The sequence below is a fragment of the Prinia subflava genome, chromosome 1 (genome assembly GCF_021018805.1).
Source record: "Prinia subflava isolate CZ2003 ecotype Zambia chromosome 1, Cam_Psub_1.2, whole genome shotgun sequence".
Classification (NCBI taxonomy): Eukaryota; Metazoa; Chordata; class Aves; order Passeriformes; family Cisticolidae; genus Prinia; species Prinia subflava.
The window spans coordinates 7,955,425-7,979,148 of record NC_086247.1 but is presented as its reverse complement, the minus strand read 5'-3'; the positions used below and the strand labels follow the sequence as shown (position 1 = coordinate 7,979,148).

Below are 23,724 nucleotides of genomic sequence, written 5' to 3'. Positions count from 1 at the left end.
ACCTCTCTTGGTTACTTTTTCCCAGAATTGCAGAATCATTAGGTTGGAAGAGACCTCCAAGATCATCAAGTCCAACCCAACCCTAACCTCAACTAAACCGTGGCACCAAGTGCCACATCTAGTCTTTCCTTAAACACATCCAGAGATGGTGAATCCACCACCTCCCCAGGTTTTTTTCATTATACCAGTTTTGCTACATCCCTGCCCAAATGTACTTCTGATACCATTTCATAGGTAATGTCAGATTTGTATGAAATCACCTGGGGGCTGTCATCCCTTGCAGGCTCAGGTTTCCCAAAAGGTCCCCAATAAAGACTTTCAGTTAATTGTAAAAATGGCCAGACCTCACAGAATTTCCCCATAACCATCTGTGAAATCCAGCCATCTCTACAGCCCATTTAATTAGTTTTTGTCACTTTATCATGTCATTACTGTGAGGATGACAGAGTGTCTGCACAGGTCACCCAGGGAGTTTGTGGAGTCTCCATCCCTGGGGGTATTCCAAAGCCATCTGGACATGTTCCTGGGCAAATGGCTCAAGGTGGCTCTGGTGGAACAGGGAGGGGTTGGATCAGAGGATGCCTGGGGGTCCTTTCCATGCTGCATTGTTCTGTGATTGTTGAACCTGTCAATGTCAGAGCATCTTATCCCCTTCTCACAGAGTGTGTCTGAGTGCTGCCAACTGTGTGGGCTCTGGGATTCTTTTGTCACCTTCCATCCAGTAGCTTCTGGCACTGGCACTGCAAGGCTGGGTGCTTATACTATTTGCACAGTAGGTTTTCCATTTTCTAAAAGCAACACAAACTACTGAATATTATTTTAATGAATAAATACAAGTCATGATTTAGAAATCTGAAATGCTCCCCATATACATTTCATGGATAAAATGCAGTCACCATAACGTATTGATTATCAGTAACAGCAATTAGGTTATACAAATGCCCAGAGTTCCTGAGTGTGTTTTGCGTTTTGGAGTTCAATGTTGACCAGCCAAATTACATTCATCCTTTAAGTCCTGAAATATGTTTAAACAGGCTGTGAAATATTTTGATCTCTGAACCTTTCTTACTAGTGCAAATGACCTGATACAAAATCTAAAGAGCACATAGATTTGCCCTAAGAGGTGTTTAGATATTTTACATACATATATATATATATATATATATATATATATATATATATAAAACCTCTCAATTTCTCCAAACCTTCATTATTCAAATCTAAGCAAAAAGGAACAAAAGAATATTGGATTGAAAGTGTCTCACCTTGAGAGCATAGGTTGCAGCATTTTACACACTCAGGCAAGAGTGACTGCTTGGTTTAGAAAGCAATCACAAACAGGTTCAAAGGAAAATGCTACTTGCTCTTTTATCACTTAGAAAATGGTACAAGCCTGTAAAAAATAAATGAAATTTCAGAAAACCCTCTAATCCTTAAGTGGTTTGATGGGAAGTGTAATTACTATTTGACATGACTCTCATCAGGCAAGAAATTAGGAAAAATCTCTAACATCCACTGTTACTGATTTGTTCCCTTAGTTTAATTATTTTAAAAGCTGCTATTAATATAAATATTATACATAAATATGTTGCTGACTTCAGAAGTCAAAGTTAAAATATCTCCCTGTACACATAAAAGGTCACAGCTTTGCAAGCCAACCTTTGGAGTTAGGCACAATATCATCACGTCTTACTTTTTAATTAAACACCCCTGTGTTCTCTGTTTATTTGCTTTACTATGAGCAGCTGAGTTACATGTTTGGCTATGCCTGAACTCCGATCTCAAGTATAAGCAGGACCTGCTTTTCTCAGTGAATTAAGCTTCTTCTTAATTTTGTGACTATTTTGTGGCACTTCAGGCCACTGCCAGCAAATAAATTAAATGCTACTTGTAAAGTCAGTGATTTTAATTTTTTCTCCTAAAAGATAAGTATGGAGTCACTATAATCAGGTGTTTCTTGGATGCCTGATGTTAGATACTTTCTTGGGGTTATTGATGTCCCTCTGACCCATTCTCGATGACAAAGGATAAGTTTATCTTGAGAAGAAAAATGCTCCTTTTTTTCAGTGTAGATAGGTTCTGTAAAGAACGTTTTCAGCCTTGGGGAGAATACCAGAGTAGGTTAAGTTCCTGAGCTGCAGTTAGTCCTTCCCTCTGCAGTCACCTCTGTACAGTGCTGGGCATCGCCCCTGCTGAGGAGTCACCTGCACCACTTGGCTTCTGTCTTAGAGTCCATCTCAGTTTATCCTGCTTGTGAACCAGTTCTGGGTCACTGGGGACATCCCCAGCACGTGCCATGGCTGAGGCAGCACCCTTGAGAAGGTCTCTGGTTATCATTCAGAAGAGGAAATGCAGAGGCACTGCTGGCGTTTGGTCACCAGCTTAGCTGATTGTATTTCTCAGCTGCAGAAGGACGGCAGGACCACAGGATGCTCTGGTTTCCCTTCTAACCCGTCAGTTTGTGGCTTTTTCCTGTTTGTCTTATATTTATTCATCATAGTATGTAGGTGGCAAGTGAAGGGCACTCTTACGTTTGCTCCCTGTGTATATGAGAGACTGGGATTTTTTCTTCCTGGCACTTGCAAAAGAAGCATTGTCATCCTCAGTGAGGGAGAGGTAGGAAGCGATGCTTTCCCTCAGGCCATAGCTGAGGTAAGAGTCATCCATTGCTGCCAGGGTGCTTCTGGTATCTTCAGTTACCTCCAGCCTTTAAAAGAACAAAATTCTGTTACCATTTCAGCTACTTAGACTGAGCATCTTGGCCTAATATTAACAGTAGTTAAACCTAATAACATTATTTTTGTTGCACAAAAAACATTTCTGCCTCATAAATCAAGCATTTCTGCTGCTTAGCATTTCTAAAAAAACCAGTACAGCAGTAATATATAAATATTTTTTGGCATTTGAAAAGGAAGTATCATCTATATTCTCTTCTTAATCTGTAGGAAAAATTACCTCAATACTGCACAAAATTTTCTTGCCTGCATAAGCACATGAATGTTTTGTGAAGGAAGAGTAGTGGAGGGAAATTTACTCTTCAAAAGTAAAAGGTGCTTTTGTTTCTGAGGGTGGTTGTTTCCCCAGCTTCTGAAACCTGACCTACTTTCTCTTATGGCAGTTGTGACATTAGAAATCTCCTGAGCTGGGCTGTGTGTTGAGAGAGACACAACAGGCAAGGTTTATTCTTGGGCAATGGGTTCATTTCACCTGGGTGTGTGAAAACAGGGGAGCCACTTCTGCCTGCCACGGCTCACCTGAGAGCCACTGCCCATCACTGGGGATGGATCAGCACTGCTGGATGTCCCTGGGCTGTGTGACCCAGCTCAACTCCTGCCCCTTGCTGAAAGGACTCAGGAGTCCCAAAGGGACTGAACACATGGGTAGCTGGATAGGAGAAATGATTGAATGCTAACGATACTTTCTTTCAAAGTTAAACCCGGATTATCAGTTAGAGAGCTGGGCATTCAGTTTTCATGGGTTAGCTTATGTCAGATTGTCCAAGCTTTAAAACTGCTTTCAGGAGAAGGAAATAAACAGCTATGTCTTCAGTGCTGCAAGTACAAGTGTATACACAGCTGGGAAACACCCCTGTTGTTTCTGGCAGCCTGTGTTGTATGTGGTACCTGTGAATGTTTCTCCAGTTGAAATTTTTATTCCTCATCACCACGGGAGGAACTGGATTCATCACAGTGTTGTTGTTAGTGCACTGGGTGAGACAAGGTGTTGTAAGGACACAGCAGAGACCATCAGCAACTTCTGAAGAGGAAAATGAATACACAGGCAGTTAATCTTTGCTTACTGTTTTCTTCCCCTGGTGCATGTTCAAATAAACAGTTTTGGACTCAGCAGTAGCAGTCAAAAATTGTGTGTTCTCAGCAAGAACACAGTAACACGGGTTTAATCTTTTCCTTTCCTTATACCTTTGCCATTTAATTTTTCATTGGATATATTTCACACAGTATAGGTGAGGAACTGAGACACAGAAAGGCAAAGTGACTTTCTCAAAGACTAGAAGGAATTTTATGACAGAGTAGAAAATTAAACACAGTTTTTCTGAGCCCTTAGTGAGTTCTGCTTTGCTTCCTATTGTCTCATCCATGCAAACAGAGTCTAAAAAAGATCAGATTGGATTGGATTGGACTGTAGAGCATACCTACTGTTCTGTGGAACATGACTGTGGGATGAATTGAGGTTCAGATGTTACCTTCATCAATATTTCTGTGCTCTACTCTCTTTTTGCTCCACTAGGAACATCACAGATATTCTGCCCAAGTAGAGAACATAATGGCTAAATGCTGGTGTTCTAGGACTCTGAGTCTTATTTCAGAGTGAGATTTTGTATCTTCTCATGGTGGGGGAAGGGGAGACCTAAATCTAACTATGTCTCCTCTTACACCTGTAACCCAAGTAAAAATGTTAATTGAAGTTATGGGTTCTGCCCCAACCCAGATTTTAGGCTTTGTTTCATTATTTCAAAATGGTGAAAGGTGTCAACCAGCTAACATGTAAATGCATATATATCTGCTGTCCAAATTCTTCCTCCTCTCTTTGTATCATTGGACTTGAAAGTTTCATTTGGTTGTTTTCAATGTGAATGACTTTTCTCTTCAATTTATCAGTGTACTCTTTGGCCATCACACTTTTTCTTTTTTTCTGTGAAATACTTAGGTATGATAACTTTCCACTTTTAAAATTACAGAGTACCCATTGCTAATTAAAACATAGAAGCTATTGTTCTCTTGTAACTTTTAGGCAATTAGTTTTTTGCAATTTCCTTCCTCGTTTTAGAATGTTCTCATTATGATGCATGGTAACTGCAGCCACTTAATTGTGTCATTTGTCAAGTTGCCTTTCTGACACAGGTTAAATTGCCATAAATCTGTAAAACTGTCATTGAAAAAGGTGTCATGCACTGGACTGATATTAGTAACAGTGACAGCTGACTCTGCAATTGAGCTAACAGCTTGAGCCTCTTGATATAAATACTGCTGATAAATCCCTGCCTTATGCTTCTTCTGAAGTGATAGGGAAGATGCTTACAACATTTCTGAAATTTTTCTGCTGCAGATAAGGTTGTGTGCTGTAGTGGTTCTTTAAGGAAATGTGAATAGAGAACGTGGTTTTGCATGTCCTGAAGCTATCTGCCTGCCTAAATGGCAAATAAATGAATGGCAGACATCTTCATGTTGGCAGACAGAGTCAGCCAGGAGTTGCAATCTGTCTCTGGAACCCAAAAGTACAGGTATATGACTTCTGTATGGCTGAACATTTTTGTATGCTCACATTTTGACTTTAGGTGTGCTCTGAGAGGGGCTGGGAATCCCTGACCTGTGCTGACTTCCAAACTGCATTTGGAAGTTCTATAGGGAATCACTAGAACCTGGTGTTTGGCTCGAACAATATCCTGCACAATATCATAGGAAGCATCAATACAGACAGAACCTATCTGGCCTTATTTAGCTGAGTCCTTGTATTAATATCAGTTATGCTGTTAAGAGCAGCATATTTTTATTTAGGATGAAAAATAAAGTACTATATATAAACCAAAATTTTTCCATTGCTTTTTCTGTGGCAGAATTTGCAAGTCTTGGACATAGGCAAAACTTATAGTTTTGGACCTTTGATAGATAGATTTTACAGTTGCTAGTGGCAAATATGTTTTTTCTGCACTCATTTTTACCTGAGTAGTGATTGACAAGGTCTTCAAGGCACTGGAAGGTTTGCCGTGGAGAGATGTAGTACCAGTTATTTGGGAGGCGGAAAATCCTGTAATGTTTGACTTGCCTGTGCCTCACTGACAAGGAATATAACCCTGGAGAGAGAGAAGAACCAATTACACCAAAGCAGGGCTGCAGTTCTGCTTGGGTATCTGTAGCAGAACAGAGCATCTGTAAGATGTGGTGCCATGACTCAAAACATCTCAGAAAGAGCTGAAAAAACCTGAGTGGCCATCTTATATAGTACTTATATTTTATACATAAATATAATAAAGGGTACAACCTGACCTAAGTTTTTGGTTGAATTTAAATTTCTGGTGTGCTTTTCCTTTATTATTGCTGGCATAGGATCTTTTGAAATGGCATAAAGGAAATAGGCTTGTGCAGAAGTTGTTTGCCTTCCACTGAGTAGGGAGATCAGGCTCACAGGCTGGTATTCTGATTTAGTCAGCTTTGGGTAATGTGGTAGCTGAGACCTGATAATGCAGTCAATGGCAGGAGCTGGCCACATGGATTTTTTTTTTTTTTTTTTTCTTTAAGAACTGTTCTGCAGCATTTATTGGCAAGGACTGAATGCCAATCCTAAATTTCTTTGAATTTAGTATACTTTCATTAAGAAATTAATTGGCCTGTGGTATGCTGGAGGTCAGAGCAGATGAGGTACTATTCCCTTTTATCTGTAGTATCATGATAGAATGTGTTCTGGTGCTCCAGAAAAGGAAGACAGCACATTGCACGTGGGAGATTTGTTCAGCCTGGAGAAGAGCAGACTGGGGGGACCTCCTTGCTGTGTTCAGCTCCCTCACGAGGGGCAGCAAGGGGCAGGCAGTGATCTCTTCTCTCTGGTGACCAGTGACCTGAGGGAATGGCCTGGAGTTGTGTCAGGGGAGGTTTAGGTTGGATATTGAGAAAAGGTTCTTCCCCCAGAGGGTGGTTGGACACTGGAACAGGCTCCCCAGGGAAGTGGTCACAGCTCCGAGCCTGACAGAGTTCATTGTGCCTGGACAATGCTCTCAGGCACATGGTGGGGTTCTTGGAGTGGTCCTGTGCAGGGCCAGGAGTGATCCTGTAGATCCCTTCCAACTCAGGACATTCTATGATTCTGTTTCTATGTCCCCATTGAAGAAAATGATAGTATAGAGTTGGTAATGTATAATTCCCATGCAGCAAAAGAAAGAAAATAAAATTGAAGGCCAGTGCTTTTTAAAAATAAATAAAAGACCTCCCTCCTTTATAGTAAACACACTTATCTGCCACCCCCACTAACCCCCACTACTTGGTGTGCATTTTGCAACTTCCTGAATCAATCTTTTGTGGCCCAAGGCAAAGCTGTGACTTTCCCTTCATTGAAAGTCCCACTGCTTCATAAGGTTTGTATGCAACCAAAGTAAATAACAGTGTTTAAACAACTGTGTCTTGTTTGTGCTGATGCCCGTGGAACTTTCCATGGCCATCAATAACCCTGTTTCCAGTAGGTGACTGGTAAAGGCTGGCACACTGCACTGGGTGCCTTTGCTTCCCCATTATATACCTTTTCTGGTTTTGGACTGATCCGTATGAAGTAGGACAAGGGAGTGAATTAAAGAGCTGTAAAACTGTTAATGCTTGAGATCAAGAGGAAAAAATAAATCTGTATTGTCTCACCTTTCCTAGTTTCACTCTCTCTGATCATGAAGGAGCCAACCTTGGTGTTGGGTAGCTGTAGAAGTTCCTCTGCTTTTTCTCTTCCCAACCCTTCAAATAACCAGCTGTGAAGCAGGAAAAAACAAATTCTGAAATTTGGACACCAGTGAAACAGTGAGCAGCATGTGGCTGTGAAAGTGCTGCATTAGCCAGGAAAAGTGACTGCAAAAATAACACTGTGGCTTTCTATAGTTATTCTCTCAGCTATGTTCAGGCATATTTCCCCAGTTTATGGAGAAAGTTTTGCTGGTTTTGAATTCCATTGACCTTTGTGATGTTAAGAGAAGAGTAATAAGGTTTGGACTTATTAGGGAAAACAAAACTTTTGGAGCTGCTTTGATCTGTATTGCCAGGGACAGATTCATGTGGTATATTGATGACATCTGTGGCATTAGTTAAATCTCTCTTTTTCATTTAAACCACGTTTGTTAACCCCAAATTGTATCATAAATAAACCCCAAATAATACCCAAATATAACCCAAATAACCCCAAAAATACAATTATTTTTGCTTTTTCTAGGGAACGGTCCAACCATTTAAGTTAATGGGCTTTGTGGGTAAGGGAAGGTGGAATTAGTCCTACAAATTTTCACCATAACTTGGTGCACTGCTGTGCTTTGCCACAGCCAATGTCTCGCCATGCATCTGGGCTTGCTCAGCTGTTCTAGAGTGACTGGCATTCTATTTTAAAGTTGTTCTTGTGTGTTTGATCCAGTCTGCTGTCATTGAAGTTTCAGACAGTACCTCCCATTACCCCACATCTGTGCCCTGCCTTTGGGAAAGCATCGCTGTTTCAGGAGGATGTAAAAGCATGTTAAAATTTAAGCACTTGCATAGTTCACAGTGACATTCACAGTTCATATCCTGAAAATTAAACAGGTATTAAAACATTTGCCAGAAAACTTTTAAGTGTGTGCTTTAATGTTTTGGGGTTTTTTTCCAAGTGGTGTCTGTGGCATCAAGAAATGTCTGAAATTTCCTTAGTTCTTCCAGTGAGAAAGTTTACATTCTTGAATGACTTATTAGCATTTCTATTTGTTCTTTTTGGCCTGTTTTCCATGAGCAAACCTAGCTAAAATTTTACTCTATATAAGTATTAAAAATCCATTCTAAATAGGCTCTCTTCATCAATGTCTTTAGATTTAGAGCTCAGTCCATGCAACAGATGTATATTAAATATCTTATATGCAATTTGAGGTGGTTTGGGCTCTTTCCAGCTTTTAAAGGAAGGATTTTCCTTTTCACTTAGTCTAAATTTATGTGTGGATTTGAGGTTCTCAGTTTTCAAAAGATGTATTTTAGACTGTCAATAAATAAAATTTCTGTCTGTCAAGTCACTATTGGCACTATTTGGACTAGACTGAGTGATCAGAGGAGAATGTGTAAAAATGTGGTGTTGAAAGACTATGGAAATGCATTTACTTACCCGTGATAAACCTTTGCTACATATTTTCCTGGAATATAGTTTTCTCGACCTGTTGTAAGGGAATGGACTCTCCACCAGCCTCCTTCACTGTGTGAAAGCAAGAGAAGGGATATTTTCAGATGTATTTTCAGAGCTTCTTGTCCTTGGAAGTTAGTGAAGAGGTATAGATCAGCCTGCAACCTTCTGTGTGTGCTCCTGAAACTATGTATTCAGAAAGGGACCCCGTTTGGTTTCATTTAGAGTAGTTCCATTTCTAAACCTACTTGAGAATTGAATTTGGACACAGAAATAAGCTACATTTGTTCCATTTAAATTACGTAAGTAATAAAATATTTTTCTGTAGTTGAAAGAAGAAGGATAAATACTCAGTGGTTAAACCATGCTGTGCTCTGCCTTCCCACAGCTAGACTTGTACTGGTGTCCAAGATATTCAGTTTACAGCTGAGCGTGTTGTGTCTGGACAGCCCTGTAACACCAGGGTAGAGGTTCCTGGGAAATGGAGCCTGTCTGCTTGAGAGCAGGCTGCCAGTCCAACAGAATCTGGTTTGTGGTTTGCTCTTTTCCTTGTCTTCCATGAGTTGCAGACCAGACTCCTATAAAACAGACCCTGTAGCTGAAGCTGCAGACATATGTATTTCCCCCAATATATCTAAAGTTATTGCTGTGATACTGAATTCTGGCTTTGATTCATGAACGCCTTCAGAAATACAGGGTACCAAGAATTTTCACAGGGTTGCTGCAGAGCTTTAGTCGTAGTGGAAGGATGCTGATGACTGATGGGTTCGCTGCACCTTCACTTTAAGAGTTCAAATCCAAATAACTGTGTCTTGTGTTTGAATGCTGTTTTTGTGGATGTTCATATAAATGCTCCCAAAATAATGTCTAGATTGCAGATCAGTCTGAGTGTGTGTTAGAACAGCTGTGTTGAAATCACCTAGGTTAAATGTCATGAGTTATAGCTGCTGGGACCATGGTCAGAATGTCTATGCTGAGGGAAAAAGGGAAGTATCTACTTCTCAGTAGTATCTACTGCTCAGAGCTGGAAATTTCAGGGGCTCAAAAGTTGTGTTTGGTTTTCCAGATAAAACGAATTAGCTATAAGAATTTTAGGTTATTTTGGTCCTTTCCCCCCAGAACTTTCCTAGACAGATCCAAGAATTGCAATAAGAAACAAACAAAAACGGAGAGATTTGTCATCTCTGTCCCTCTAAACTTTGATATTACTAACACAGAAAAATCCCTCTGATGATTAAAAATCCCAAAGCACTACATCTCACCTGGGGCAGGAGCTACAGAAATTATGTAGATTAGTGTGAATCTTGGAGGACATTTAGTTTGACTAGTGCCAGCCAAATGCAATTCTGGTAATGACAGGTGCCTGACCAGTGCAGAGAGTGAGACACCGTGCCAGTGGTGCTTATATAATTCTGCCAATGCAGAGCAGTCACAAATATCTGTGAGGAGTTGCATTTCCTGTGGAGGTTCCATATGTCCTGTTCCTGGCAGGATTGGTGGGGCTGATTGCCACCACACATCATTACTTTGGTAAAAGGCTGAAAAGCTGCTGTTGTAAAAGCAGCACATGCTGCTGCTTATGCTGACTCCTCTGTGGTGACTCCTCACCATTTGTGCTCTGGTCATGCAATGCTACTCTTCTTTTTTACTATGTTTTAGCTCTTTGAATGATTTTAGAAAAAGAATTACAGCTTATGAGCAGGAAGAGGCTGGAGGCAAACAATTCCTACTGTCATCAGCACGTACCCCAGCAGGGGAGAAAAGGTCCTTCACCACAACACTGTGGTTTGCATAGAGCATTGGACCATCTTGTCTTCCGTGAACAAGCTCATGATTCAAAATAAGGAAAGTTCCCATCAAGGCTTGCTTTGTATCTAATTTATCCATCAGGAGAAGCCCCTGATCACTGCACAACAGACAAAAGTGTCAAAAACTTCTGCTGTCAAAGTCTATTCTTTTAGAAGTTGTTCCTGCAGTAGATTATACTTTGCAGCATATATATACATATAATGTACCACACATATAATTCCCATTGATGTGGGCAGTGCTGTGGTGGTGTGAGGGCCTATAGCTGATGAAATCTGAGAGTGAGGCTTTAAGCTGGGATTTCCAAGCTAAAGCAGTTATTGTACCATGTCACATATGTTCTGCAAACTGCAGCAGGGTTTATACTACTGGAAGCTAGCAGAGAAGAATTCCCCTGGTTTAGAGGAGCTCTCCATCAGCAGATAATTTATCTGGTGGGATTGTCTGAGTCTTGGGACCCTTAGGTTCAGGGAGGCAGAGAAAGCACTGTGTCAGCAGAACTTAAGTGCAGCTACTCCGGGTCAGACCAAAGGTCCACTAAGGCCTGTGTCCTGTGACTGACAAAGGTCACTGCAGGTCATGGTGGCCTGGAGAAGAGTCTGAGAATTCATCAGTCATCCATGATGCTTCTCTTGAGTGCTGCTTTCCTCCAGCCATTTGACTATCTGGTTGAGAATTTTTTAAAATTATTTTAGAAGTCCTCCAAGGATTCCTCTGCTTTGAATGTGTTTGGTCTCCCATTGAATCCATCTGCTCGACCAGCTGGAAAAATGAAATGTTTCATTTCATTTTGAGCAGTGGAAATAGTGGCTGTGGGGCCGAGTAACTTCCAGGAGGTCACTGTGTGCTGATACAAGCTGTGCTTAAAAGAACACCAGGGCTGCTGGCTTCCTTTTTTCTGTGCATGTGCTCATTCTTGTGTCTGGCAATATTTCACTGTGGTTAAGGTCAGTCTGAACTAGGGCTCTTCAGCCTAATTACTTCTGAGGCTCTTAAATTTTTGAGCGGAACTGGCTGAGAAATCTGCCTTTTTTCCTCACTAAGAAAATGCAGAATCAATAAAAAATTAGAAAAATAAATACTTCCCCCTTTTTACTTTTTTACATGAGCCTTTAATCAGGATGAAATTTTAAGACTTAATCATAATGGAGTTGTTAGATTTAAAAGAATGAGAGAGAAAATGACAGACACATTTGGCATAAAGAAATTCAGAATGATTTTCCTTTTCTATGTGATTAAAACTATTTTGGCTATTACTCTGTTTTCCATTACATTTGGGGAATGCTTTCTCATAATCATTTTCAAAGCAGAATTGTTGAGTCTCATTTTAGAATAGGGTCTGAATCTATGCTGAGAAACCTAAGAGAAATCTGTGGATCAAAGGGCCATGTGTAATCCCAAATCCTTAAACTACATGGAAATTTACACCATGGCTAAGCATCCTTCCTTGAAAATTCTGAACTCAGTTAATTTTTCTGAATTGCATCCAGTTTGGGCCAGGTGCGTAAAACAGAGCTTTGCTTCAGTTGTAACAAAACCTAATTTAAAAACAAATTAATCAACTTACTCTGACAGCACACGTAGTTTTTCCCCTACATGAAATATAGGTTGGCTGATGTCTGCTGAAGGATAGTCATAGAGAACAGCAAGGAAGTCACTCTCCTGACCTGTGGAAGAAGAAAGAAAAGGTCACTTAAAACACAGGTAGAGCTCTGAGACAAAAATAGATTTTTTGTTATGTATGATAGATTTAAATAGTTGGTCAAATGAGAAAAAATCTCAGAAATGTCACTTCGTAAGGAGCTAAAGAAGAACCTATAGATTTATTAGAGGACTGTGAAAATACTAGAAATGAGAAAAAGTCATGTGGTTAATTGTAAGCAACTAAATTTAGACCACTTTTTCTAGCAATTACCATATTTAAAGGACATACTGAGTTTGAAACTAAAAAAATTAGTAATTGTTTATAATGTTAGGAAGTAACCCAGTTTGATTAATGCCACTGTCTTTAATTGCCTGCAGCTACAATTTTGTAACATTATATTTAAGAAAAGGAAGATGCATGTTGAATTCTTTCATAATTTTACACCACTGATATTTTTCAGTGGTATGAAATAAGTTTAAATCAAGGTCAATGAGAATGTGGCCATTATTGCCCATTTCCAGCACTTTCTAAAGGAGCTTGGTGATCAGCCACTGCACTTTGTTCTCACCATTGCATGGAGACTGTACTAGAGCTTCAGTGAAAGAAAACAGGCACAGGGGTGTTTGAGACCACTGTACAATGGCAATTTGCAGAGCTGAGGTCAGAAAAGAGATGGGAAGACCTTTTTGATGATCTGGGATGAATCTGGGCCTCACACCCTGTGTAGGACATGCTGAGCCTTCTGCGTTTCTGAAGGACAGAGCACTTTACACAAGACTGGGGCTATCAAATATGAAATGTTCCTCATCCTAATGGAATCTGTGGTGCTCAGTAAATGCTGACAACTGGGAGATTGAGAAATGTGCCATCCTGGGTGTTTTGAGCTCTTTGTCACAAATCCTAGTAAAAAGGAATGTGCCATACACTGCCTGTGTTTCTCCTGGAAGCAGTTCCTCCCCTCTTCACATCTCAGTACCCTCCACGATCTCACAGGGAGACAGAGCTTCCCTCTGCCTCCACCAGGATCAGCACCCTGATCCTTAGGAACACCATCCTGCACTACATTTGCAGAGGTTTTTTATCTCCATACTTCCCACTCTGTGCAGCCCAACATGTGCAAAAATGGGTGTGAATTCAGGGTAGGAAGAACAAAAACTAGACAGAGAGATAGAAACACATCTGTATCTTGTTAGTTTTTTCTCATTTAATATAGATTTTTTGCCAAGTTCTCTTGAAGGAAGACAGCTTTTGAGGTAAACTTAGGTGCAACACCCTGAATTGATGCTCTGTGTTTTTAGCTGTGTCTCAGGGCCTTAGAAACAACTCACAGAGATAATGGTAAAAGGCTGAAGGAAGCATGAAGAAACACAACAGGCTGCCCAGAGAAGCTGTGGATGCCCCATCCCTGGAAGTGTTCAAGGCCAGGTTGAATGGGGGTCTGAGCAACCTGATCTAGTGGACGGCATCCCTGCCCATGGCAGTGAAAATAGTAGTAGATGATCTTTAAGATCCCTTCCAACCTAAACCATTCTATGATTATTTTGAGAGCGTGTTTAATATTGGTATTGCCATGATTTTCTTAGTTGATTAGTGTCACTGAATTAAACAGGACTAGTCCAGTACAGCAAATCACTGTGATTAGTCTAATATAACTTATTATACACTTAGTTCAACCCTGTTGAGGAAAACCTGTGCTAAGCCTTTGATGGTTTCCTTGTTCTGCACAGAAAATCGAGTGGCACCTTTCTGTCTATGAAGCTACTTAGTACCTGAGGCTAATAACACCTAAGCATTGGCACTGAGTCTTTTTTGACAAAACAAAATCTTTACCCAGGAATACTAGGAGAAATACAGAAGGTGCATTTTAAAAACAGCAAAATGAGGGTAAAGTGCCGTCACTTAATTTCTCATTGTAGGTTATAAAACATTATGTAATACTACATTGAATAGAATTATTTTTAGCTTAAGAACAACGCCTTTAGCAATGCTTTTTTTTTTTTTTTTTTTAATATGCTATTTATTTATAAATCTTCTTCTTCCATAGTGAAAGAGTGGAAAACAAGTGCTTTTCTGCTCTTCTTCCTTGTACACTGGTCATTTGCATTTCTTTATGGTGACTTTTTGTCTACTCTAGCAAGAGCTCTGTTACTTTGCGTACACTTTCATATTTATATTCATTTTTGTTTCAATTTTGCATGGTTGTTTGTAGTTCTGAAAAGGAAGGAATATATCAGAGTGTTATCTTCTACGTCCATGCAAATGTTACCTCTTAAACTACATACAGTTATATTAGAGTGTAAGGAAAGGACTGAACCCCCTCCTTCTTCACTTTGTTTTGATTGGTGTTTAAGTCAAACCTCGCTGGGTTTTTTGGTCATGCAAAATACCCCACCACATTTCAGAGAACCCATACCAGCTCCTTACAAACACAAAAGCCTGGAAACAGGAACTAAACAAATTACACACTTTCTCCACACCTAAATTTCGCAGATTTGATCTGATGAGCTTCCCACACTTTCAAGATGTGAAAGAAAAAAGATTTTCCTGAGTTTATCTAACACAAACTCTCCTCCACAGTGCAAATGTAGGTTACACCTGAAACGGAGCAACTCAAAAGTTAGAGTGGAAAGATCGAAGCACAATCATTTCCACTGCATCAGGTGTTAATTCTGGGTGGGTTTTTTATGAGTAGGAAATGAATGTGAAATGCTTGCTAATTTTAGATGTCTTCACACCCACATATCTTGCAAAGTGTGAGATTGAATATTGTACCCTCCATATTGTTCATTAGGAATGAACTATGAAGCATTATTAGAGAGTAGGAAAAGCATAGGCAGAGCATTCAGAGCTCATTGCTCTCAAAATCCTGCTGTGCTGTGCACTGATGTGGTTCATGTCTGGAGTGGGAATGAACTCTTTGGAGTTTGGCTCCATGCATCATCCATCTTTACTGGCCAGCAGAAATATTATGATTTATGGCATGGGGTGCACCAGAAAGGGTGAAGGAGGGCACTCATGTGCATCTGGGAAACTGCAGAACCACAAGGTGTGGCTGCAGAGTCACACTTTGGCACCCAAGCTAGATCTAAACCAGCCAGCTTGGGAACTGAGAGCTGTGCAGGTGCAGCCCAAAAGGATTAACCCTTGATTCAGGATCCTAAAGGAGGACAGAGAGGGGCTCACAACCCTTGATGACCCCTTGCTGCTCTACTTACTTTGTCATCAGTCCCTGGGTCATGGCAGGAATGCCTGGCAGTGTGCAGGCAGATGGGGTGCAGTTATCTTTGGGATCCAAATGCTTCCTTGGGAAAGGCAGCCTATACACTATTCCCTTTCTCAGGGCCAAGACTGGCACACTGGTAGTAGGGAAACACGAGGTTTTGCTTTCAGTGCAAATTCCAGGCAGCACAAGGGGCCCATAGGGGTTTGATGAACACTGCAGATCAACTCTGCAGACTGCAGTTATCTATTTTCTTCCCCCTTTTTGTTGTTTTGTTGGTTTCTTCTCCTCTTTCATTCTTTCCCTTCTGTTTCAAGTCTTTCATTTTATTCAGTCTCACTGAACTGAAACGTGTCAAACCTACTTCTCCTAATAACTATTTTTACTATTGAAAGTCCATGGATTGCATCCTCCACCTCAGTTAAAATCTGTTCCTGGCCTGCTGGAAATCTGTGTTTTGTGATGTGGAATTGGATCTGCTCAGGAAGGCAAACAGATACAAACTCACAGGATAAACCCCTGCACAGACTTTGGTACCAGGTTCATTTTTAGAAGTTTTTTTTTCATTGGATTTGGATGACAGTACTGAAGTTTTTATTCCCAACTTTCCTTAGCAACATCTAAGCCATTATGAAAGATGCTGATCTGACCCAGATTAAGAGATGGATGGATCCAAGGAGCTATTTAGGCTGATAAATCCTATAATCACAGCATAGTTTGAGTTAGAAGGGACCTTTAAAAGTAATCTAGTCCAATCCTCTGATATAATTGAGGACATCTTCAACTGGATCAAGTTGCTCAGAGCCCTGACCACCCTGGCCTTGGAAGTTCCTGGACATGAGGCATCTACCACCTCTCTGGGAAACCTGGTCTAATGTTGCACCACCCCCATTACAAAAAATTTCTTCCTCATGTCTAGTCTATATCCACCCCATCGTAGCTTAAAATCATTATATTTTGTTATATCACAACAAGTCCTACTGAAAGGTCCATCCCCATCTTTCTCAAAAGGCCTCTTTAAGTATTGAGATCTGCAATAAGGTCTCCCTGGAGCCTTCTCTTCTCCATGCTGAATAACCCCCAACTCTTCTCAACCTTTTCTCATAGGAGAGGTGTTCCATCACTGATCATTTTTGTGACAATTCCCCTGCCTTTGGGTGAATAAACATGGGTATCTGGTGCAATTCCAGTTGTGAGAGTGTCTGAAACATCCCTACAGCTTGGCAGGTGCCACTGCAACTACAGGAGATTTCTTCTCTCCCAAGGTGGTAGCACTAACATAGGTAGGACTAACACCACCTCTTTGTAGATGTGTAGGAAAGTTCAAGTAGATTGAGTCCTGAATTCCTAAACAAATGTTTTCCCCTTCTAACCACTGTGCCATCAATGTTTGCAGATTTATCTTTTAAGGATATGTTCTATTTCCATCAAAGAAAGGGTTGCAGCTTTTTTTTGCCCTGCTAAATCCTAACTTTTAACACGTGCAGGACCAGTACAAACTTGGTCACAGCCATGGCCTGCTCATCAGCAAGGTCCTGCTTTGAGTGAGTCCATGTCTCTGTTTCGGTGTTTATATGTGATATTTGTGTCAGCAGTTCTAGGGAATATCAGCACAAGATGCTCTTCTTCACCAAAACCAGAAAAAAATTAGCAATATGCTGAGTAGTTTTTGGTCTCTGCTATGTTAGGACGTAGGGCTGCAAGGCTGCCCATCTCAGTGAGTTCCTAACCATACTAAGAGTAGGGCTGGGTTTCCTTGCAGCAAAAATGAAACCAGGCTGATTCTCTACTCCTATAATAATGAGCAGCCTAATCAGAAAATCTTTCATGCAAACACTCCATTATAAAAAAAAACAAACCCAACCAAACAAAAAAAACTACTTTAAAAACCCACCCCAAACCCAAAGGAAAAACCCAAAACTGCTTTCTCCTCTTCACCTTTGGGCAGTGATTTATTGCAGCTCTTGTGCCAGCTGCCTGTATTAGTGCCCCTTGAGGGCTGAGGCTCTACTGGTTCTCCACCCACGCACTCACAGTTTGTAGCAGCTGATCACCAAATCCCTCTTCCTTTCCCCTTCCAGTGCATGACCTCTACCAGCCTACAGAGGTGGCAGGGAGGGATTTGCAACCGGATTTATTCATATGTGGATGAAGAGGGCAGATGTGTTATATTCTTCTTTGGCAGCTTGCCCTGTGACACTTGTATTTCTCTGTAGCATAAAATCTGGTGCATAAATGCATAAATCTGGTGACAGGTTGCCTGTGTGCTCCTTTTAATGCAATTATCTGACATGGATGTTTTAATGCAATTATCTGGATGGATGTGAGATTCAATGAAATACATCTTTAAAACTTTTAACCTTAAATGAGGGAGCCCCAAATTTCAAGAATAAATTTGTATAAAATATCACATTCAAATATGTCAGAACACAGCATTCCTAGTTTCTGAAGCAGCATTTCAGTGCTTTCTGATTTGGAAGGAATGTCTTTCAAGGAGCACCAGCAAATAATATGTTTAACATTTGAGGTTTTTAATTGGAGTGCTTCTTGGAAAATGAGCTAAAATGTGGCTAAATATAAGCACAGTCTGGTGGATGCCCTCCCTCTCCTACAGCAGCCCTGCACTTGCCTGCTCTTGTCAGGCAAGTGAAGAAAGACACATGGCTGAGTCTATCATATGTCATGAACATCTTTTTCTCTCCCAAGGAATGAAATGAGTGCTCACCCGTCTGGCTGGGCATGTTTGTTTCCTCAGATGCTCTTGGAGTTTTCACAGTATTTCCCATGGTGCTCGCTGATTCCGTCAAAGCTCTTCGGAACTAAATCAAAGCAGACATTGAAATTTAACATCACAGTAACACCTGCTGTGCTAACAGATGAGAAATGACCTCGTTTGGGTGTCTCCGATTTCGTGCAGTTTTGCTCTTGAGAACTCTGGTGTCAAATTCATGCAAGGGTTTTACATACTTGCTAAATTCTCACCACTTTTGTGCTTTTATCAGGGGAATAGCAGAAAACCACAGCTAGGGAAGTTGCTCAGAAGAACATGATGTAGTAAAAGTTTCCATTACCAGTACCTCAGCACAATAGGAAGTAACAGCAGAGCTGTGCCCATATGGGCATTTCACGTACAAAATGTGTTTTCAGCATTTGGGGTTCTGAGGCTGCAAAGGATCTAAAGACTGATGTCGCTGGTTTTCAGCACTGTGTGTATGGTGGTTTACTACTGAACACAAAGAACACAGCTTTGGTGGGTTTGGGCGGTTTTCTGATGCAATTGTGCCTTCAGCAAATGCAGGCAATTTCTTTTTTAAGTAACACTTTGCCTAAAAAAAATGTTTGATCTCAAATCCTCGTGCTAAAAGCCAGCAGGGGAAATTCTTCAGATACCTGTCTTAAAAAATTTTAGTGGATACGCAAGAAACAGTATCAGACAATTGTGGAACTAAATACTGTGAGAGGAACAGTTGCTTCTCATAGCTTTGCTGAAGCCATCCTAATTCTCTCTGCAGAGGACAGAGAAATGAATATTTTGAATGTCGTAGGTGTGTCATGCGATGGTATCTTTTCAGAGGCAGAAGACAAAAAGCTATATCTATGTAAAAACTGTACATTAAAACAAATTAGCACCACTAGCTGATGGGTAATTATTTTTTTAAAATATGTTTCTGTCCGTTGCCCTGTGAAAATGATAACAGCAGCTCTAGCAGCATTCTGTGAGTATTCTGCATCTTGTGTCCTTTTCTAGTTAAATATTTCAAAGATGATTACTGACTTTGCTGTGCTGCTCTTCACTTACACAGGCTAGAGACTGATGAGGGTCAGGTGGAGAATGTTCAGCTTGAGAAGCAGAACCACTGACATCAGCAAGATATTATTGCTAATTGTCTTTTGGAATAAGATTGGCAGAACTTCAGTGTGTTGATTAATACCATAATTTTTTAAATTTTAATTTTAAATACAGACAGTTTAGGAAGACATCCCACAGAATAAAATGCCGTTCAAAGGAAAGAAAAATCGTCCCTTATCAAATGCAAGGAGCTCATGCTAGAACAGATGGTAGTGCACAGTTTGACTCCACCTCATCTGCCTTACAAGCTTCTTAGCGCTGTTTCCAAAGGCTCTTTGCTAGAATTCTCTATTTCACTGCCCAAATGGCACATTACCCCTTTGCTTTGTGCTCTCAGAACTGGCTTGTGGCACATCTGGAGGGTGCAGCTGTGCAAGGGTCTTTCTGACAAGCATCTGAAACTTAGTTTCACAAGAACAAAAATGTGTTGCCAGATAGGAGATGTCTAGAAGCTGAAAAAACCAGCACCCTTAAATTTAAATAAGCTACTTGGGCATTCACATTTTAAAAAAGGTCTCTTGATAGAGAACAAAAAATCTTTCTCCATGTAAATGTACCTACATTTCTAAACCTGAAAACAGAATTCACTTTATCAGGAAATGTCTGCTTTCAAGATCATAATTTTCTGATCTAATTACGAGTATTTTTCTGCAAGACCCAATTTTAATTTCTTGAACATTTTTCTTACTTGTATCCCATAAACAACAAGAGATAAACCCATAGGAGTAGTGCAGCCAGTATTTTGGCTACAGATATTATAGATGTTTATGGCTCATCTTCATATTAGCCAGAAAAATTTCCTGGGCACAGCAATAGAGAGCTCAACAGAGCTGAAAATGCCAGTCAGGAGAGTGAGATAAATACCTGGACTGATAACCTCTGTTGAGCTCTGTGCTCTGGTGGATGAATTTTTGCAGTAATTTTAAAAGGAAGCTCAAATCTTACTCAGTGTATAAAATCTAAGCTGCTGCTACAAAAAATGTTGTGTAATTCCAGATAGATGGCAAGAATGTCAGCATGAATCTCTTATGTCCATCTATAATTTTGACTCATGCAATTGATATTTAGATGAGAATTGCTTGAATTTTGTGTCCCAAAAGTCTGGGGAAAAAAAAAGTAAATATAAGAGCCCTACCTCTAAGTACCACTGAATGTTGGGTTTTGTTATTTGAGGGCTGGGAGAGCAAGTCTTACTACAAGTGTCAGGCTTGTGACCAATGGCCTTTTTCCTACTCCTAATTTTGGGTGTGCCTGAGTCTCTTTGGAAAGTGATATGTAGGGTTTGTGTGTGGTGGAAAGAGTTCTGAAAAATTTACTTCAGGCTTTCAATCTTTCTAAAAGCATGGTACATTTCACAAAGGCACTTAGCTTTTTCTAGATGGTGTTTAAGGATCTAAACTCTAAAAGCTTCTTTAGAAGTACCTGAAGTGTTTCTGTAGGGTTGTTTCTACATCTTTTGCAATTAAACCACAGTCAAGTCCAGAGGGATTAAATACTGGACAACAGGCAAGTTCCTACTTTGTATTTTTGCAGAGCAGAGCCTGGTTCCCTTCTCCCATACCGGGCATTGTTGTTCTCAAAGGACCTCTGCAGTCCTCAGGACACAACATGCAGCTCCGTGCTGCTGCCTTAGATGTGGAACAATCTACTTGTGGAAAATGCAAACGTTATAAAGTACTTTCAGTACAGTGAGGGGCAGTGACGTCTTGGGCTTTACCGTCATTAAGGTGGCAGTTTGCTGCTTCTCATTGCATTTTCCGTGCTCTTTTACTGCCACTGCCATTGGTAGCATAAAGTCATGAAAGGGACAGAGAGTTCAGGATGTTCTCCAGATTCATGGCAGAAGTGCTCAGTAAAAATAAAACTATGAAAATTTGTGACCCTTACTGTTAATTCACTTAACCAAAGTGCCTAAAAGGAAAATGAGACGTCAGACTAGGTTTTACTACTAAAGGCACTTGTCATTATGCACGTGAGAAGAGTAAAGGTTCCTATAGTCCAGTCAAAGGTGGTGGAGTGAATGTTCTGAGGTATGACTTAATCTTCAGGTGTTGAAAATGGGACATGGAAGTTTTGTTTGAAATAGAGCAGGCAAAAATTGTTTCTACTTGTTTGCTGGCAAACAAGCATATCACTGTTTCTAGAGTAAAAATGTACAAATTAGTCACATTTCTAAAACAATGGTGTGCTTTACTCTTGAGTGATAGAACTGGATGGCTTAAGCAGTTCGTGCTTGTGTTGAGTTATTGTCAGCACAATGCAAATCCATTCCATTGCCGCATGACAAATTCTTGTGTGGTTTTCTGAAATTTTGAGACATTCTGCAAAACTAGAGTTACTGGAAGCTTTAAACATCTCATAAACCAATTCTTTTCATTAAAATAACAGCTTTATAGATTATAATCTTCTGAAATAGCAAATTTGCTCCAGGCACTGCATCTCACTTGACCTTATGGAATCATAGAATAATTTGGGTGGGAAGGGACATTTAAAGGCCACCTAGTCCAACCTTCCCTCCATTTGCAATTAGATCAGATTGCTCAGAGCCCTGTCCAACATGCCTTTGAATGTTTGCAATGATGGATCATCTAACACCTCTCTGGGCAACCTGTGTTTCACTCCCCTCATTGTAAAAACTTTGTTCCTTAGATCTAAACTTGTTGACAGAGTTTGGGATACAAGTAGGAGTGCCATTCTTCCATCACAGAAGCAGATAACTATGCCAGATACAAAGCAAATAATTCACTGAGGGTGATACAGGAAGGACTAGAGAGAAATGAAAGACTCTAAACTCCCTGTGTCTTATCTACCCCAAACCCTTTGTGGAGTGCAGCTGCTGTTCAGATCAGAGGAACTGCTGGGAACCAAAATCTACCTGCAGCTCTCCTGCTCACCACCCACCTCCTCAGGCTTGCATGGAAACTCGGTTTTAACTTAAGATCACATTTTCAGTGTTCCAAGCATCGCTCTTTCCTCCTCTCCCCTTTCCACCTGTGCACATAGTGTCCAAGAAAAGATGTTCACACGGCTGTTTGCACACACAGCTATTAGGGCTTAGGGATCTGTGCTGCCAAAAGGAATGTAAGGAAACATCCACAGTGCCAGTCTTGCTTTGTGTCCTATTTATCAGAACTCTCAGCAGACAAGAATTCTTCACCTGTCAAGACTGGAATCCCACTGACCTACATCGTATGACCCCCAAAACCTGTGGTACAATTTTCCCCTTCCGTTCCTGTGTGCAGCACATATTGCAATAACTTCCTCTTGCAGAATTTGACCTCTGAGAAAACATGCTTCTGCAGCACTTAAATAGCATGGAACATAAGAAATTCTCGTACTTGGTGAGAACTTTTTCAAAGTCAGATTTAATATAATTGAGAATTAGTTAATATAAATAAATGAAAGTAATAAGAGGAATGTATAGGCAAGATAAGCATATGAATAAAGCCCTCCTACAGTGAATACCGTAGACCAGTAAAATTAGAACATTTATCATTCCTGAGATGCTATACCATATTTTATTTTTGTTTCCTGATATTCACATCTATATTGCCAAGGTCTTACAATTTAATTCTCAATAAAGTTCACAGTTAATGTCTAAATCTCATTTAGCTTGAAAATGAAAGCACTGGCATCCTGTTATTTTTCATGTGGGGAAAGAAAAAGCAAAACAAGTTAGATTTCAGAAACTGTATTTTTTTATGCATTTCCCTTAATTTATCATTAATCAAAATGAACATCTTTTCAGCTGTGAGGCAGTTGTTCCTTTGCACTTAGAAAGAATAACATAATACTCTCATCAAAGTAATTCATAGACACATGCAAACATGTAACAACACAGAAATACTACACTATCGACACTTCTAACACTTTGAATAAAAAGCCCACTAATCTGTGGGCTCATATTTTGGTTATAGTGAAATGCAGTTTGCTTCAGCGTAAGGTCCTAAGCATCTATCTTACTCTAAGGTTTCAGTAGAAATATTCCTTGTCCTGTCTATCTTTAGTACCACTGCTTATGAAAAGGATCAAGGCAGGCTCTTCTATTTCTGCCTTTGGTGGTACTTGAAATCCACAGTCTGAATACTGTCATTGTTAATGAAATAGAATACCCTTGTATATAAATAAAATTGAAACATTTGGCCTCGTACGCAGATAATGTAAAATACATCACAGCAGTGATTACCTTTAAATGCTAGGCATGGCATTCCAGGTTGCAGTATTTCTGAAAAAAGCCGTAGTCATAGTACTGCTCTCATGCTGCCAGCAAGGTTTAGCTGATCCAGTCGAGGAGCAGCCGGTCGAATGAGTGTGTTGTGAAGTTCACGCTGTCATGTAGAGCAGCATTTGCCAAACAGGCCA

At 40.3% G+C, this 23,724-nt stretch overlaps 2 protein-coding genes across 2 annotated transcripts in view; one reads left to right on the top strand and one right to left on the bottom strand.

Annotated features, from left to right (window-relative positions):
- Positions 1–23,724, top strand: part of TG (thyroglobulin) — a 144,995-nt gene that overhangs the window by 84,154 nt on the left and 37,117 nt on the right. The gene's annotated exons all lie outside the window — the stretch shown is intronic.
- SLA (Src like adaptor) lies at positions 815–23,724 on the bottom strand. The gene is made up of 8 exons (XM_063409345.1): positions 23,549–23,724; positions 18,238–18,331; positions 12,215–12,314; positions 8,827–8,913; positions 7,362–7,465; positions 5,681–5,812; positions 3,624–3,756; positions 815–2,707 (listed from the first exon to the last, which is right to left on the bottom strand). Exons 2-8 carry the CDS (start codon positions 18,296–18,298, stop codon positions 2,488–2,490), a joined length of 837 nt encoding a protein of 278 aa, XP_063265415.1. The 5' UTR covers positions 18,299–18,331; positions 23,549–23,724; the 3' UTR covers positions 815–2,487.

What these genes read in the sequence shown, in the direction of transcription:
- SLA (XM_063409345.1), bottom strand. Translation starts at nt 18,298, where the DNA reads ATGGGAAATACTGTGAAAACTCCAAGAGCATCTGAGGAAACAAACATG. An exon ending in AAACTACGTGTGCTGTCAGA is followed by an intron (nt 8,914 to 12,214) that starts GTAAGTTGATTA and finishes GCTTTCACACAG; the next exon opens with TGAAGGAGGCTGGTGGAGAG. An exon ending in AGAGAGTGAAACTAGGAAAG is followed by an intron (nt 5,813 to 7,361) that starts GTGAGACAATAC and finishes CTCTCTCTCCAG; the next exon opens with GGTTATATTCCTTGTCAGTG.